Consider the following 18,854-nt stretch of genomic DNA (forward strand, 5'->3'; position numbering starts at 1 on the left):
TTCTCGTTTATCTATATAAGGCTCATGCCCCTTCCCCATCAAAGAAAAGAAAAGGAATTTCAGATTCGAACCTTTAAGAAAACAAGGCTTTTATGATATTTTTTAAGCCAAATTTTATGTGTAGATTATCCGTTCAAACCAACATGCTGCGCACCACCATGATAAAGAAATGCTGAAAGAAAACCATGCTGGAAAATGTAACCAAATTCACCTTTTCTAAAATAAAAAAAATTCCCAAATTGGACTAAACTGAGACTATTATAGTAGATCCAATGCATGTACGTATGTACATTATCCCCATTGTCAGCACCCCATTTCGGTCCACTGGCTCCAGATGGGCAAAATCATCATTTCGTCATCATTAAAGGGAAATATTTTGATTAATTACCCAAGCACTCACGATTTTTAAACTTGAGGGCATTTTTTTATTTAATTTGACATTAAAAAAAAGGTGCTCTACGGGACGTTTTGAGCCTTACGCGCGTCAAATTTGAATTTCAAAATCCAGAACGGAAATCGAATTTCATATTATATCGATCCTGGAATTTTCCTAAAGGCAACAGTGGTCTTGAAATATTTTTCTAACATCCGATCAAAAAGATTGTATTTCGACGATAATCGTGCAAAATAAAATCGACGCTCATCAGGGGTCGATATCAAATTCATTGAAATTCGGTCTCTAGTCATGCAAATTGAAATCCTCAAATAGTTTATTACTTCTCCAATTTCGTGATTTCAAATTTTTCATTCAGAAAGTGTCAGAGGCAACGGTCAAAATTTCTGACCGTTGCCCCTCTTTTTCCCCAAGCTCCCCCCATTTTTTTGTCTTCTTCCTCCTCCTTTCTTCTTCTTCTCTCTCCTTTTCTTTCCCTTCTTCAGCTAACAGACCCGAATAAAAAAAAGGGAACACTCCCTCTACGGCTCAGCCGCCTCCTGGCCCGAATTTTTTTCCCTCAACTGGATTCTCCGCTGCTCCCTTATTCTCCTCAGCTAAGAAACCCGAATGAAAAAAACGAAGAAAAGGGAAGAAACCCTAACCCTAGCCGCTCTCCTCTTCTTCTCCGATTGATACCTGAGCTGCCCAAAAAAAAAAGAAAACCCTAACTCTCCTCTCTCTTTTCCTTCTTCCTCCTCCGAAGAACCCTAAAAAAAAAAAACGAAAGGAAAAACCAAAAAGAAAAGGGAACAAAGAAACCCACAGCTCGATTCCGCTCGGCCCTAGAACCCCTGTTCACTCCTGCCCGCAGCTCCTCTCCTCCTCACTGCCTTCAGCTCCGAAACACTCTTGGACCTCAGAAAAAACCTTCAGCTCGCCCCACAGCTCGTTCCCAGCTGCTTCCTCACGCCCACCTTCCTCTCAGCTCACGAACCCTCCCGACTCCGGATCCTCTCGCGGCTCATCCTTACAGTTCTCCCACACACACACACCAACGCCTCACCTCACTGACCTGACGCCTGTGACTCCCTCAGCCATCGTCCCTGAGCCCCCATCTTCGAAGCTATTGCTGTTCTCCCCCCTTTTCTTTGCAGGTTGGCGCGCCCAGTTGCTGTTCTTCGAACCCCTGAGCCGTTTGTCCCACCGTTTTGAGCTCCCGAGCTCGACCATTGCTTCTGTTCCTCCGTTCGTCAACTGCTGCTGCTTGCCGTTGCTGCTGCATTTGCTTCCCCGTTAGAGCCTCTCCTGAGCCGTTGTTGCAGTTCTTGAGCTGCTGCCACTGCCTCTCTCGTGCCATTTCCCTCTTTCTCAACTTTGATATCAGTATTTTGTCCGTTTATTTTCTGTTTGCTGCCCCTTTTCATCTCATTTGCAGGTCTGAAGCGCCAAGCTCGATAAGATCAACCGTTGCTGCCTCCTCGTGGCTGCGGAGATTTGTTTGTTTAGCTCGAGACTTAGTTTTTAGGGATTCCCGAAGCTTCACGAAATTCCTCCCGGCATTAGTTAAGGAGAGATACGATACTCGAGACCTTAGTAGCATGATTAGGGCCTCATTTCCATATTAATGTTTGTTTAAATGATGTAATGTGAAGTAAACGTTCGTGAGTTCCACCAAAACCCGGTTTTATGAACTTTTCAAGTTGTTTCGATTCAGTCCTTATAGCTATTTTCAAATTTTTCGGTCAGACCAAAATTTTCAAATTTGTCTTATTCAAGTCCTGGGCTATTTTAATATTTTTTAGTTCAACCACAGAATTTTCAGATGACTTAAACCAATCCAGAAAACCTTTCAATTTATTTCAGTTCAGTCCCTGTGACATTTTTCACTTTTTCAGATCAGTCCCGAACTTTAAAATTCGTTTGAATCGAGTCCTAAACCATTTTTAACACTCTCAGTTCAGCCACAGAATTTTCAGGTCATTCAAATCAGTCCAGCGAACTTTTTTTCAATTTGTTCCAGTTCAGTCCCTGTGATATTTTCTACTTTTTCAGATCAGTCCCGAACTTTAAAATTCATTTCAATCGAGTCCTAGGCCATTTTTAACACTCTCAGTTCAGCCACAGAATTTTCAGGTCATTCAAATCAGTCCAGAGAACTTTTTAATTTGTTTCAGCTCAGTCCCTGTGACATTTTTCCACATTTCAGATCAGTCCCAAACTTTCAAATATGCTTCAATCAGGTCCCAATCCCTTTCTAATTCCTGTTCAGCCACAGAATTTTTTAGACACTCCAAATTAGTCCAAGGAACTTTTTAAGCTGTCTCAAATCAGTTACCGGGATTTTTATCAGAATTTTCAAATTAGTCCTTGTTCTTTTAAAATTATTCAAATCAGTCTCCGGACATTTTTTCAAAGATATCCAATCCCTTTCCTACTTGGATTCCCGACCGACAACGCATGTGCCTCGTTTAAATATTTTTGTTTATATAATTATATGTATGCAACATTATAATACGTGCTCTTTGCATGATTTTTTTGTTTTTCCATGAATCGGTGTCGTTTTATCAATTGCAATAATATTATGTTTATGTATGTTTGTATGTGTTCATCACGATCATGGCGGCACCGATTGTGTAAATTTGCATGTTTGTCGTGCTTAACGTGATAATGTGCTCCTGATCCGTGTTTAAATGCTTTATTTTCTCGTTTTTTTAATCAAAATCTCACATGAATCGGTTTAATCATACAAACTCGACCTAAAATTAACTTTTAAATCTCAAGACCGTTGAAAATTAGAGTTTATCGGATGGTCCACTAATGGCCATTCCGACAGCTCGAAATTCGTAGCATTCGGTTAATTTCCAATTAACCTAAAAAAAATTCCACACACGGGTAATTGGGACGTTAAATTTGGCCAAATTAAATCATTTGACCTCTTTTAAGTGAATTGCACGAATTGGTTAATAATCTATAATCGCGTTGACAGTTCAAAAACTGTAATCATGTCCCTTTAAAATTCACAATTTCAAAAGCACCGAGATACGTGTCACGTAATCTTGATTTTCCATAGAAATGTTGTGCTTATTTGTTACATTTTTTCACTTATTTGTTATGCGGGTCGAGCCCGATCCTTTAGGATACGATTCATATGGGGTCCAACGCCCTAATCGTAGATTACGGGATCTAATCCCCTAAACACTGAGTGCGCACCTTAATTTCAATTTCAGTCTTTTCAAACCACACGGTGAGCACGAGTGGAATAATGACCGAACGCGAACCGATCGGGATTCAGTTGTTGTAATTTGTATTTTATTTATTTGAGAGGACAATGTAAGGATTTATATTGTACGTTTATTCATGTAAGAATCCCGATCGGAGAGCGGACGGTCGGAGTGTTTCTTCGAATTTACAGTGTACAAGGTACAGGGTACACCCATGTGAACAGGTAGTGGCGACTCCTTCTCACGTGCGTCCGTCGCGCATCCTCGGGAAGGTGGATACTCCCAAACCGCGTTGCTTAGGCGCGCGTACGCGTACCGCGACGAGATTAAAATTCTGGTGCGCACACCCATCATCATAATCAGAGAGATCCAGCACTAAACGTAGAAACTGGAAGATGGATTTTTTTTTCTTTTGGGTTATAAGATTGGGATATGAGTTTAATATAACAAAATAGAAAGTTAATTCTAGAGTTTTAAATAATTTTATTGACAAGAATTAAACCTGAAATCTTATTAAACGAAAATGTACACTTTCCCTTTTCACGAGAAGATGGATATTCTATTAATTCCAATGTGTCCAGTACTATGTCACGATCTGACCTTTTTCTCTTCCATCTTCCTTTCCTTTTGATATTTTTTTCCGTAGAACTTGCTAAGTATTTAATCATGACTCAGACATAGCAAGTCAACTATGACTCAAGTTGTGCATCAAATTCTTGAGGGGCACGCACCAATAAATTGAGCAGCCATACAATATGCATTTTAACATGTGACTGTATTCCAAACGTTTAAGAAAAGTCACGACGAATACACGTATTGTGGGATTTGGGCAATGTCGTCATCCTATTGAAAATTCCTTAGGAGGAAACTTCCAAGATAGCAACCAAGATAAGCTACTTTATTGGATTTTCATAGCAATGAATTATTATTATTATCCGCCAACTCGACTAAGAGCGCTATTGTTTAGCAATTCTATTGAGGTCTCATGAGCCCATCTCTGTATTTCTTAATTTCTTTGTCTGTTTTTCTTGGACTTCGTCCTATCATCCACCAAAAAAAAAGCAGTGAATTAAAATTCTTCTTTTTGTGTTTTTTTAAAAGATTCATAATATTCTTAATTCACAATTATGTCGTGAATAGGAGAAAGAAAGTAAAACCCATTTTGTGGGTTTGCATTTCACATGAATTGTAGCAGCATTAGGCTTGGTATGGGAATGAGATGGTGGTTGAATATGTACTTTTCTTATTGGATTTTAAGAAGAAACAGTTTGGTGAATTATTTTAAAATTATAGTTTAATTGATTTCACCACTTTTGTATTATTTTTTTGGTTACAAGGAAGACTAATGGACCTCATACAATGAAATAAAAATTCTAATAGCTAATAAAGAGACACTAGTAGGTCCTACCACGACTATCGCAACTGAAATATCTTGGTTACACCATACCCTTCTTTGATTCCCAAACCAAGCCTTAGTCGGATAAAATCCAAATTTCTCTTATTATATAAAAAGGAAAAGAAGGAATTCCCCGTTAGCCTATCGAGAAAAAAATGAAGGAATTGGGAGATAGTAACGGGGAGAATATTCTTTCGGATAATGATAATCGGGAGATGTTAGAATCAAGACAATTCAACGAGGCATGGATCAAGGGGATCTAAGGAAGCATGGACCATATTGTCTCCCGGGTGTCTGCTCGTGAGATGCCATGATACTTTCCTCGTGGTCCGTGTGGCCTTATAAATTGAATGGACACTATAATATTGGTTCATGTTGCACGCGAAAGGAATTTGCTCTCTATGGATAAAAAAAAATGAATATTGGACATACAATATTGGCTCATGTTGCACACGAAAGGAATTTGCTCTCTACGGGACCAAAAAAAATATGAATACTGGACATACATCTTCATAAAAAAAAATATCAAGAAATTTTAAATTCGGTTGTCTTTGGTGGAACTTGATCTGTGTTTTTTCTTGGCCTTCTCGTTTATCTGTATAAAGCTCATGCCCCTTCCCCGTCAAAAGGAAAAAAAAAAAATCTCTGATTCGAACCTGGCAAGAAAACAAGGCTTTTATGATATTTTTTAAGCCAGATTTTATGTGGAGATTATCCGTTTAAACCAACATGCTGAGCATCACCATGATAAATAAATACTAAAAGAAATCACAAACCATGCTGGAAAATGTAACCAATTTCACCTTTTTTAAAAAAAATTCCCAAATTGGACTCAACTGAGACTATTGTCGTCCAATGCATGTACGTATGTACATTATCCTCATCATCATAATCAGAGAGATCCAGCACTTAACGTAGAAACTGGAAGATGGATTTTTTCTTTCTTTTCGGTTATAAGATTGACATGTGAGTTTAATATAACAAAATAAAAAGTTAAACCTAGAGTCTTAAATAATCTAATTTACGAGAATTAAACCTGAGATATCTTAATTATCCAACGAGAATATGCACTTCCCCTTTTATGAGGGGGACGCACCAATAAATTGAGCAGCCATACAATATGTGTTTGAATATGTGACTGAACTCCAAACGTTTAAGAAAAGTCACGACAAATACACTTATTGTGGGATTTGGGCAATGTCGTCGTCCTTTTGAAAATTCCTTAGGATGAAACTTCGAAGATAGCATCAAGATAAGCTACTTTATTGGATTTTCATAGCAATGAATTATCATCATTATCCGTTGACTGGACTAAGAGCGCTATTATTTAGCGATTTTATTCAGATTTTTTCAGCCCGTCTCTGTATTTCTTAATTTCTTTTTCTGTTTTTCTTGGACTTTGCCCCCTCATCCACCAAAAAAAAAAGCAATGAATCAAGATTCTTCTTTTTGTGTTTTTAAAAGATTCATAATATTATATATAAGCCCTTACGTTAAATAAATGGAAAAATGAATTTTGAAATATTAATTTTGACAAGAGACCAGGCGCGATCTCCAGCCCCCCGGTCCCTCCCAACATCAATATAAGTCATTAGACATCGAAGATGTCTGCAATTTCACCATTGAATGTCCAATGAAGGAAACAGAAGAATAGATACGTATACCCAACATAACATATGAGATTCAACAAGGTGTTGATGATCTCTGTTGCCCCTACAGCTTCCTCAAATTGTTTTGCTGCTAAAGAGGATGCCAATCACTTATTTTAGTGCCCATGACATGTAAAACATTGCTAGAAGATTTTATATCATGAGAGCAAGAGAGAGATCGGGATCCAATTACTAGCGGTTGCTGTTCTCTGCAGCTCCATTACCTGCCTCAGTCTCCTGCTGAAGATCTAAGTTATTGCTTGCTGGCATGCCTTTCATAAAATGCCTTGATCCTCCTCAGCCCTTCTTCGAGTGAAGAAGGCTCGATGGCGAAAGTCACTCGCAGCCAATTCTTCAATCCAACTGCTGTCCCTACAATAGTTAGTGTGTGATCAGTTAATAGGTGCGTAGGTTTCACGGATATGTTATGCTCCAAACCACTTTCGTCTAACATGATCCATCAACCTTTTAAAACAGTCACGGTGGTTGTCATTCAAAATTTTTAGGAAAGAATGCCCAACATATGTTTAGGTAGTGCAAAACAAACCGTTGTCGGCACCTTTTTTTACGAGGCTTCGATCAATCCGTTTCCTACAGATACGTTAAAGAACTTCAGACGACAATTCAAGTACCTGGCAGAACAATGACTGATTCCTCCTTTGCTAGCTTCAAGCAAAAGTCCACATCGTCTTTTATGCCGTTGAGCATCAATAGGTTCAACTTCACCTGACAAAATCACCGTTTCAAAGTAGTTTCATTCCCTCAACAATAAGAAACTGCGCATGCAAATAATACCCCGCAAGTAGGTTTATGTCTATGTGCATATACATGTATCCGTGCTTCGAATAGTTGATGATCATACCATGACGAACATTGACCCTTCGGGCTTGCTTGGACAAGTGATGCAAGGGATCTCTTTGATCATCTCGTAACAGATGTCGGCAGTATGCTTGAGTATGCTGATAATTCTCGAGAAGAAATCATCTGTCGTCTTCTCAAATATGTGAGGTATTGCTCCCTGTTGTATTTTCAAGACAAGGCAAGGTAAGTAGAAAATTTATCATGCAAATTATATCTGCATGAAGCCACGAAGCAATAAAATCCGTATCTCATACCTGTATGAAGGTTGCGGGATCGGCGGAGATATTTAAAAATCCTTTGATGGACTCAACAACCTGTAAAAAACAAAATATGCCAACTTAAATTTTTCGTAACAAATAAGTTTTGATCTCTAACAAAAGGAAGAGAAAGAGAAATCACCCCAGATCTGTTAAGGATGCCATTCGGATCGGTAGTGACTATCCAACCGAGTCGCCACCCCGGAACAATCCACCTCTTTGATATCGACCCAAGAGTCAAGACTGGAGCTATGGATCCAAAAACTCCCATGGGAACAAACGGTTTACTCCCAAAAGCAAGATGGTCGTAGACCTCATCAGCAATCACCATAATCCCGAGCTTTTTCGCCATCTCAGCAATCTAAAGCACGAACAAAAATTCAGCCTAAAGACGAGGGATCTCCAAGTTCAGAACTATAAGAATTAATTAATTCAGAGACAAGCTTCAATACCTTCTCTAGATGCTGGTAGCTAAAGACATTCCCACAAGGATTGCCGGGGTTTATGATGACCATTGCAGCGGTATTCTCATCTGCAAGCTTCTCGACTCCCGCCAGGTCAACCTCCCAGCCATTGTCCGGTAGAAGATCAAAGTGGCGCACCTCGAGTTTGCTAAAAGAAGCGCGTGCCTCATAATATGGGAAACCAGGTCTTGGAAGTAGAATATTGGCACCAGGGCGGGCAAGGACCGATATTACGACTTCCATCGATTGAGTGCATCCAACTGTTAAAAATACATCGTCGGGAGATAATGCATAGGGTAGATCCTTGGAGAGAGACTCCGCGATTGCCCTATATCAAATTTAATAAGGCGCAACAGAATTTATGAGCTTGATGGCTGCATTCACCTATAGCACAATTGATTCAAAGCCTCCTTGCACATAAGAAGCACTTTATTTAAAATCTTGACGTTGGATTTTCTATCACCCAATATACATTCAAATTAACCTCTAGTTACAAACATATTTCTCTTAATCACGAGAATATGGCTCAACTGTAAATTGAGAGCACAATGGACAAACTTAACGTACAACTTAGGAGTTTGAACGAACAGAAAACACCTCTCATGGACATGGTTGAATTTAAAGCATAGTATTAGTCAATAAGTTGATAACATCTCGTGATCTCTGAAGATAAAAATAATTTTATTTTAGGCCAGAAGATTTCTTGCGGCCATGCAAAGGCAGCAACAACCAAAACCAGACAATGATTTTATCATGGATGATTTATTTATTAGAAAAAAAGTTTGATTCGTTAATTTCATTTCCGATTTCAAATAAAGAGAATTTAGATTCTCACAAGTGAAATCTATGTTTATATATTTCTCAACTTCTATTTATTTTGCTCTAAATCTAATGAGTACCGTTTGTGATCGAAAAAGAAAATGAGTTACTATTTCAAGAAAGCATATATCGGGATGGAATGACAAAGAAATAAAGTAGAACATTATGAAAATTAAAGGGGGGAGGACAAGATCAACAAAGGCAAGAACATTAATGGGCTTAAAACGGCAATATTGTTTGGATATCGACATATACGTTTAAAAGGAAATTAACCTTCTAAAATGGCAAATATTGTTTGGCTATCGACAAAATAAATGGCAAAATTGCGTGTCTTTGCTTTCAACCTTCGTATTATATGTTAATCAATATTCACATAACAGGACAAAGTCTCGACAGCAGATACAAAAGCATGAAGACAAATTTCACTTCCATTATTTATTTATTTACTTTTGAGTAAAATTAATTAGCACTTCCATTATATTATGAAAGAAAATCATATGACTGTACCTCGTAATATAACATAGTGCAATCACACCATCATCAATCATCAATAATAAGTATCTTTCAGAGCCTAGTCATTCAAAAGAGTTAAGCATTCATCTGTTAAGAATTCTATGGTAGAGCCCCGTTGAGATTCCGGCATGTAATACGTCCGAAATGCCTAGGTCCTAACTTGTACATACTGTTGCACATGTACAATAGTATTTTTATATTATCACCAAAAAATATTCACAACCACAACATATCCTGTTGTGTGTCTTTTGAGCTTCATCTTTTTGGAAAGAAAACAAAAGAAAGAAAATCGCAACCTAATTTTCTTTGAAAAGCCTGTATTATTTTCCTATTTCAGTCACCTCGCTCAAGGCCACGTTTTCATCTTCCCATCTCACTAATCTCGCTAGCTCCGCTGGAGAAATTGAAAAACAATCGCGGTGAAATTCGTGATTTTGAAGCTTTGGTCGAATCCCTGTCATTTAATTAGAGGACAGTGATTGATTGTACAACAAGAGGAGAATCCCTGTCATTTAATTTCTCCGTATCCCAGGATTTTCGATTAACTAGAGGAAGGTTGTGATGGCTCCAGCACGGTATGTTCTGCAGAGGACTTTCGGGTCAGACTAACTGCGCGGTCATACAAGTGGCAGCCTATGGTTTAATAAAAATCCCCATATGCGCTATTGGATGGAAAAAGTAACGGGAGACGGAAACCGAACAAATCCCGTAACGTATAGACAAAAAAGTAATGGGAGATGAAAACCGAACAAATCCCGTAACTTATAGACAAAGAAAAAGGTTCAGAATGAAAATAAAAATAATAATAATAATGAAAGGTTGACGATAAAAATTGGCTTTTTCCCTAATATTAAATATGCAATGGACTAAGCCAAACCGATCAGGCACAATACCTGCGTGATAATTGCAAAAAAGAAAAAAAAAAACAAAACAAAAAATTGTTCCATTGAGGACCACAAGAAATTATCTCCCTAAACAACAAAAACGACCGCAGCAGAAGAAGCATTAAACCCAGATTAAATAATTTCCCAAAAATTATGTACTTTTCAGCAAATTTAAAGGATTAATGAGTCAGAGCTGTGGACAGGAAAATCGGAGCTGTATTAATCTGTTAGTTTGTTACCTCCGGGCGGGGAGAATACCGACGGTGGAGGAGTAGCCGTTGAACTTGGCGGACCGGACGGAGTCGACGATGGCATCTTCGGCCGTGGAGGTGGTGCGGAAGCAGGGGAAGGCGGAGGGGTCGCCGTGGCCGAGCGGGATGACGGTCCTGGGGTCGTCCTTGCTGAGGTTGTCCTTCAGCATGTTGAGGACGCCCCGGACGGTGATGGCCGAAGCGGTGGTGAGGTCCTTGTTGCCCCGGAACCTCCACTTCTGCTGACCTGACCCGTTCTCCGTAGCCTCCCCCATTGCAAGGCCTCCTCCGGCGGACGGTGTGCGGTGGCGGGTGGCGGCGGAGGGAGAGGATGTCTGAGTCCCAGTCTGTGAGGCCGACAATGTGGGAGGTAATGGAATGTAACATGAGTACGTATATACATATATATATATATATATATATGGGGGCGGGAGGGAGTGAGAAGGTGTGAGGTGGAGAGAGAGAGGGAGTAGATTAATACCCTAAAACCCTAAAATTAATTCCGTCAAAAACTCCATCATCGCCAACAGGTCATAGGTTCGATCCTCATAAACGTATATATCCATTTATTCTATTTCATTGTACTAGATTTATGTGCCTCCTTTATTATTGAAAAAAAAAACTTGATTTCAAGTCTTACAACTTACGATTTTACGTTTTTACTTTTCATGGCGAGTCAATTTGTCAAAGAAACTTAAATTTAGTAGACTCGTGTAGAAATGCGAGTTTATTCAACAAAGTTGATAGAAACTCGAGTTTTACTAAATCAACTATTAAACTAATTACTGTCAATTCTATCTCAATTTAAGGGATTGATTGACCTTATTGCTCTTACGGCTTAGAAATGGAAATGTTATTTAAATTTTTTTTCTAAACTCATCTTCTTCTTCTTTTCCCCCCAAAATCGATGTTTAGAAGCTATAATATGAATAAATTATTTGGTTTGTCTCGTAGGATATCAGAAAGAACGTAAAATGATTCTCAATTTATATAAGGTTATAATTCATAAAAATATGTATAAAATTATTCTCGAAATACTATATCCATTAATCATAGAAACTTACGACTCTACGATTCGATTTTACATTTTAATTTTGTGGACCCTCCACCGTTTCTATAGTTTTTACTTAGAAACTCGATTTTGACTGCCTTGGTATAGAACTACCTTGGTGAAGTAACGCTCCATATTTGACACAAAGTGCAAAGGTGCTAGTTCCACGGGGCGCAACGGAAGCGAAAAAGGAACAGAAATTCAAAATTTCCTACCCGTGAAACTAATTCCAAGACCTACTAGAAGAATAAGAGTAAATAAAAACGTACCTGGAATATTTAAAGTTGTCGACCGAGCGTCCCACGCGTGACGCCTCTATTGGAATCCACACCGACTTTGTCGACGAGTCTTCGAGATCGGCGGTGCTAGCGACCAACACTCGAAAGAAACACCCCGATGCGACACCCGAAATTTATTAGACTAGTAGGATTAATTCAAATTGAACAATTCAACTTGAATTTCCTTACACTTATACACGTACACCCATATACATGTATATATATATCTCTTATATCTAAACATGCATGCTTCCCCTTTTATAAGCAATATGGGGAAGACAAATTCAAAGCCCCACCGATGTGGGATTAAGGAGAATCAAGGTTCCAAGTGACATGTGTAAGTTTAGGTGACATCATTTAATTAGTCCATGTGTATAGCTAAGTGTTATCATACAATTGGCCCATGTTTCTTTCTATAATTGGCTCCAAGTGGTTCCATAAAAATAACCACTTAGCACACCATTAAATCTAATAAATCGGGTCTAATTAATCGGCAAATTTAATCTCATTAAATATCCGATTAATCGGTCGCACCATAAATCATCTAATCTTTATTAGACAATTTTGTTGTTTCAAAATATCTCGTCAAGTTAGTCGTAGTGTGTGACCCTGTAGGTTCCCAATTACGTTGATAGTAATATCGAAATCTCTATTTTAATATTACAAACAGTGAGCGGCATCTAGTAATGCATCACTGTTACTCAAATAATCGGAAAGTCAATTTCTCGACGAACCTCGTGACCTATATTACCGTGTAATATAATCCATTGTCCTCTATATCTCTATTGAGCCCAAGGCATGGTCGATGACATCCTTGTATGACTTAATATCTCTCTTTCTTGATTTACCGGGTAAGTCTATCAGAGCAAATGAGCTCGATATCATTATATCGACTCATTTGGGTATGCATACACTTTTAGACTTAACCACCAAGTGGCCGTGAGATATCGCTCCCGTTTCGTAGGAGGGACAAATCCTATCTTGGTCACTCACATTCTTTTCCATGCTTGTGGCATACCCAATAACTATCTTTATAACCAGCCAGTTACGGTGGCGTTTGACAGTATCAAAATATACGACATTACACGTAGGAATCCATGGTGACCTCAAGTCAAAGGACCATTACACTATAGTCACTTTGAGATATGCTAATGACAGTCACGTAACAACCCATGTAGCAATCTCATGGCGGGTCAGTCCAATACACATTACTCTTAATGTATACATGTGGTGTGATTTGATATCTCCATATCCATGACCTATGAGATTTGGTCATCAATTAACACTCACACTAGTCTAACCGTATTACCGTTGTCCTAATTAACGATAATACTTTGACTATGGACATTTAGGAATAATGTTCAGTAATTATAGGATCTCACAATCAAGTCACACTTGATGCCTATTGAACCTACTATTCCAAGAACATTATTGTGTAAAATCATATTTAGCGCAATCTACACAATAACAGATATGCCTCGTTTTATAATGAAATAGATATCATATTACAAAACTGATTATAGATTGCCTCTAGGGCATACACCAATTCCCAACAATCTCCCACTTGCACTAGAGCCAATCTGGCACATGTCTTATGCCAATAGATCTAGTGTGAGCCTCGTGCTTGCGCTGCACAAGAGGCTTCGTAAGTGGATCTGCGAGATTCTCATCTGTTGGTATTCTGCATATCTTCACATCTCCTCTGTCGATGATCTCGCGAATGAGATGGAAGCGCCTGAGTATATGTTTGGATCGCTGGTGAGACCTGGGTTCCTTAGCTTGCGCAATGGCTCCATTGTTGTCACAATAGAGATCCACTGGGTCTGCGATGCTAGGAACCACAACAAGTTCTGTCACGAACTTCTTGATCCAAACGGCCTCTTTTGCAGCGTTAGAGGCAGCAATATACTCGGCCTCTGTGGTAGAATCGGCTACTGTCTCCTGTTTGGAACTCTTCCAACTCACAGCACCTCCATTCAGGCAGAACACATACCCTGACTGCGATCTATTGTCGTCCTTATCGGTCTGGAAGCTAGCATCGGTGTAACCTCTTACAACGAGCTCTTCTTCGCCTCCATATACCAAAAACATCTCCTTAGTCCTTCGTAAGTACTTAAGGATGTTCTTTACTGCAATCCAGTGTCTTTCACCTGGATCTGATTGGTATCGACTCGTCATACTCAAAGCATACGAGACATCTGATCGAGTGCATAACATAGCATACATGATGGATCCAATAGCTGACGCATATGGAATCATATTCATGCGGTCCCTCTCCTCTCGAGTAGAAGGACTCTGAGCCTTCGAAAGGCTTATGCCATGTAACATAGGCAGCGACCCTTTCTTAGAATCATGCATGCTAAAACGCCGAAGCACTTTATCTATGTATGCACTCTGACTTAGGCCAAGCAGTCTCCTGGATCTATCTCTATAGATCTTGATACCTAGCACATAGGTAGCTTCGCCTAAGTCCTTCATAGAGAAACACCTTCCCAACCAAGTCTTCACAGACTGTAAGGAAGGAATGTCATTTCCGATCAGAAGTATGTCGTCTACATACAACACCAGGAAGATCACTACGCTCCCACTAACCTTCTTGTAAACACAGGGTTCATCTTCATTCTTAATGAAACCAAACTCTTTGATTGCATCATCAAAACGAAGATTCCAGCTCCTAGAAGCTTGCTTCAGCCCATAAATGGACCGTTGTAGCTTACAAACCTTTCCGGCACTATGTGGATCGACAAAACCCTCAGGTTGTGTCATAAACACATCCTCGAGGAGCTTCCCGTTCAGGAAAGCAGTTTTGACATCCATTTGCCAGATCTCATAATCATAATAAGCTGCAATTGCAAGCAAGATCCTGATGGATTTAAGCATAGCTACCGGGGAAAAGGTTTCGTCATAGTCAACACCATGAACTTGTCTGAAACCTTTTGCCACAAGTCGGCCCTTAAAGGTAATCACATTACCGTCCATGTCAGTCTTCTTCTTGAAGACCCACTTACACCCAATGGGTTTTGCCCCTTCAGGTGGATCAACCAAAGTCCATACTTGGTTAGTGTACATGGACTCCATCTCAGATCTCATGGCCTCCAGCCATTTCTCAGAGTCTGTGCCTATTACGGCTTCCGCATAGGTTGTAGGCTCATCATTATCTATGAGCAATACGTCATTGTCTTGAGTCACGAGAAATCCATATCTCTCGGGCTCATGACGTATCCTACTAGACCTACGAGGCTCCTGTGTCACCTGTGTAGAAGATTGTGCCACAACAACTTGTGGTACTTGTTCTGCAACATCGCCCGTCGATTGGTCAATGTCATTTTGTGGTAGAGCTTCCCCAAGTTCTAATTTCCTCCCACTAGTTCCTTTGAAGAGAAACTCTTTCTCAAGGAATACCGCAGTTCGAGCTACAAACACTTTGCCCTCGATGGGATTATAGAAATAGTATCCTCGAGTTTCCTTAGGATACCCCACAAAGTAACATTTGTCCGATTTAGGGCCAAGCTTATCCGAAGACAATCTCTTCACATAAGCTTCGCAACCCCATATTTTTAGAAAAGACATCTTGGGACGCTTCCCATACCACATCTCATATGGTGTCCTTTCAACTGATTTCGACGGAGCATTGTTTAATATGAGAGCAGCTGTCTGTAGAGCATATCCCCAGAAGGAGTCAGGTAAGTTTGCATGACTCATCAAAGATCGAACCATATCTAATAAAGTTCGATTCCTCCTCTCAGCTACACCATTCCACTGTGGTGTTCCAGGTGGAGTCAGTTGAGATAAAATCCCACACTGTTTAAGATAGTCAGCAAACTCATAGCTCAAATATTCACCTCCTCGATCTGATCGAAGAACTTTAATGCTCTTACCCAACTGATTCTCCACTTCATTCTTAAATTCTTTGAACTTTTCAAAGGATTCAGATTTGTGTTTCATCAAATACACATATCCAAATCTACTGAAATCATCAGTAAATGTAATGAAGTAGAGATACCCACCTCTAGCAAGCTTGTTCACTGGTCCACATACATCAGTATGTATGAGAGCCAGATGATCACTAGCTCGCTCACCTTTTCCGGTAAAAGGGGCCTTAGTCATTTTCCCCATTAAGCAAGGTTCGCATGTCTCGATCGATTCTAAATCAAACGAGTCCAGTAATCCATCCTTATGGAGTCTAGAGATGCGATTCTCGCTAATATGGCCTAAACGACAATGCCAGAGGTAAGTCGGGTTCGAATCATTAGATTTGAGCCGTTTTGTTTCCACATTATAAATAGGCGTATCTAGATCAAGAACATACAGACCATTACTTAAATGTGCACTGCCATAATATACATCATTCATGTACATAGAACAACACTTGTTCTTGATAGTGAAACAAAATCCCTTCTTGTCCAAACAAGAAACAGATATTATGTTTCTACTAATAGCATAATAACAGTCGTTAAGATCTAATACTAGCCCAGTAGGCAAAACTAGGTGATAAGTCCCTACAGTTAATGTAGCAACTCTTGCTCCATTTCCAACTCGTAGGTCCACCTCGCCCTTTGCCAACGATCTACTGTTCTTTAGGTCCTGCATATTTCCACAAATATGAGCACCACACCCGGTATCTAATACCCAAGATGTAGAAGTAGTAGATACATTGATCTCTATAACATGGATACCTGAAGTAGAAGTCTCACTTCCCTTCTTCTTCTTCAACTCCTCTAGGTATACCTTACAATTCCGCTTCCAATGTCCAGTGTTGCCACAATGGAAGCAGTAATCATTCTTTGCCACCTTGGCTTTAGGCTTCAACGCACCCAAGTCATACTTGGATGCACCTTTAGCCCTCTGGCCTTTACTCTTGCCCTTGCCCTTTCTTTTGGTCCCCTGGACCATTAGAACAGACGTCCCCTTACTGATATCATGCTCAGCTGTTCTCAACATGTTAAGCAGTTCAGGCAATGGTTTATTGTAGTCATTCATATTATAGCTCATGATGAACTGACTATAACTGCTGGGCAGCGACTGTAGGACTAAATCTGTGGCCAACTCTTGACCCAGAGGAAATCCCAGTCTTCCCAGAGTCTCGACGTACCCAATCATCTTGAGTACATGAAGACCCACCGGGCTACCCTCAGTCAACCTTGCCTGAAAAAGTGCTTTAGAGATCTCGAATCTCTCATGTCGGGCCTGCTCTTGATAGAGCTGCCTGAGATGCACGATCATATCGTACGCCTTCATGTTCTCATGTTGCTTCTGAAGCTCCGAGTCCATGGTGACTAACATGAGACATCCGACGTTTACGGCATCATCATGATGCTTACTATAAGCATCTTTCTCAGCTTGGGGGGCATCGTCAGGTGGTGGCGCAAGAAGAGGTTGCTCAAAGACATATAGTTTCTTTTCTTGGGTGAGAACAATTCTCAAGTTTCGATACCAACCAAGGAAATTATTCCCTGACAGTTTGTCCTTATCAAGGACGGATCGCAAACAGAAAGTACTAGAGGTGCTCCCTGCCATGGTAACTACCATAGAAATATACAAAATAAGTATTATGACACAACAATATTTAATGAGGACTTTATAAATATTGCTCCCACTATTTATATCAAATCAATGACCCTCAACATTGATTCAGAGAATATCATTCTCATAGTAGCTCAAGATCCATATCTCACCAAGCTCTGAGTCAGCGAGGGCTGATTCACCCAGAACTGGCTATTTAGGTAGGGAACTCACTTTCCCAATTGCATCACATGCAACTCTTGATTAGTTGAGTGAATAACTCCTTATTCAAATCTATCTTATAGATCGATGCCCAACTACATGCCTCTGAACTCCTAATCCTATTAGGCTTGCTCAGTTAAGTCCGACCCACTGGTAAACACAACGTCTTACTAGGATAGATAAAGGTATCCTGCGAAGGCAAGGTCTACACACTCATCGATCTTGGTCTTGACGAGCGTTACACGGTGGAAGGATATGGACTTAATATTTTGAGGGATTTGATTAACATTTAATCGATCTCACTATACACTATTATGTAACTATTACATAATAGTCCACACGTATAACTATTATACTAACACAACTAGGACATAGTCCATGTCTAACAGTCATGCACCGCAAATATCAAACATAATCATACCAGTACCAAGCATAAAATCATATTTTATGCTATTATCTACTCAGATTCTAACTAGCTAGGCTCTGATACCAATTGCTAGTTCCACGGGGCGCAACGGAAGCGAAAAAGGAACAGAAATTCAAAATTTCCTACCCGTGAAACTAATTCCAAGACCTACTAGAAGAATAAGAGTAAATAAAAACGTACCTGGAATATTTAAAGTTGTCGACCGAGCGTCCCACGCGTGACGCCTCTACTGGAATCCACACCGACTTTGTCGACGAGTCTTCGAGATCGGCGGTGCTAGCGACCAACACTCGAAAGAAACACCCCGATGCGACACCCGAAATTTATTAGACTAGTAGGATTAATTCAAATTGAACAATTCAACTTGAATTTCCTTACACTTATACACGTACACCCATATACATGTATATATATATCTCTTATATCTAAACATGCATGCTTCCCCTTTTATAAGCAATATGGGGAAGACAAATTCAAAGCCCCACCGATGTGGGATTAAGGAGAATCAAGGCTCCAAGTGACATGTGTAAGTCTAGGTGACATCATTTAATTAGTCCATGTGTATAGCTAAGTGTTATCATACAATTGGCCCATGTTTCTTTCTATAATTGGCTCCAAGTGGTTCCATAAAAATAACCACTTAGCACACCATTAAATCTAATAAATCGGGTCTAATTAATCGG

At 39.7% G+C, this 18,854-nt stretch overlaps 1 protein-coding gene across 1 annotated transcript; it reads right to left on the minus strand.

Annotated features, from left to right (window-relative positions):
- Window positions 1–6,521: 6,521 nt before the first annotated feature.
- Window positions 6,522–11,142, minus strand: LOC116202284 (probable aminotransferase TAT2). The gene is made up of 7 exons (XM_031533785.1): window positions 10,680–11,142; window positions 8,213–8,552; window positions 7,903–8,121; window positions 7,758–7,817; window positions 7,505–7,660; window positions 7,275–7,368; window positions 6,522–7,014 (listed from the first exon to the last, which is right to left on the minus strand). The coding sequence occupies exons 1-7, from the start codon at window positions 10,964–10,966 to the stop codon at window positions 6,896–6,898; spliced, it is 1,275 nt and encodes a 424-aa protein (XP_031389645.1). The 5' UTR covers window positions 10,967–11,142; the 3' UTR covers window positions 6,522–6,895.
- Between the last annotated feature and the right edge of the window lie 7,712 nt (window positions 11,143–18,854).

This window comes from Punica granatum, chromosome 4 (assembly GCF_007655135.1).
Source record: "Punica granatum isolate Tunisia-2019 chromosome 4, ASM765513v2, whole genome shotgun sequence".
Classification (NCBI taxonomy): Eukaryota; Viridiplantae; Streptophyta; class Magnoliopsida; order Myrtales; family Lythraceae; genus Punica; species Punica granatum.

Excerpts from the sequence above, each read along its gene's own strand:
- LOC116202284 (XM_031533785.1), bottom strand. The coding sequence starts at position 10,966 with ATGGGGGAGGCTACGGAGAACGGGTCAGGTCAGCAGAAGTGGAGGTTC. Across the intron at positions 7,661-7,757 it reads ATCCCGCAACCTTCATACAG|GGAGCAATACCTCACATATT; the intron begins GTATGAGATACG and ends AAAATACAACAG. Across the intron at positions 7,015-7,274 it reads ATCAGTCATTGTTCTGCCAG|GGACAGCAGTTGGATTGAAG; the intron begins GTACTTGAATTG and ends TAACTATTGTAG.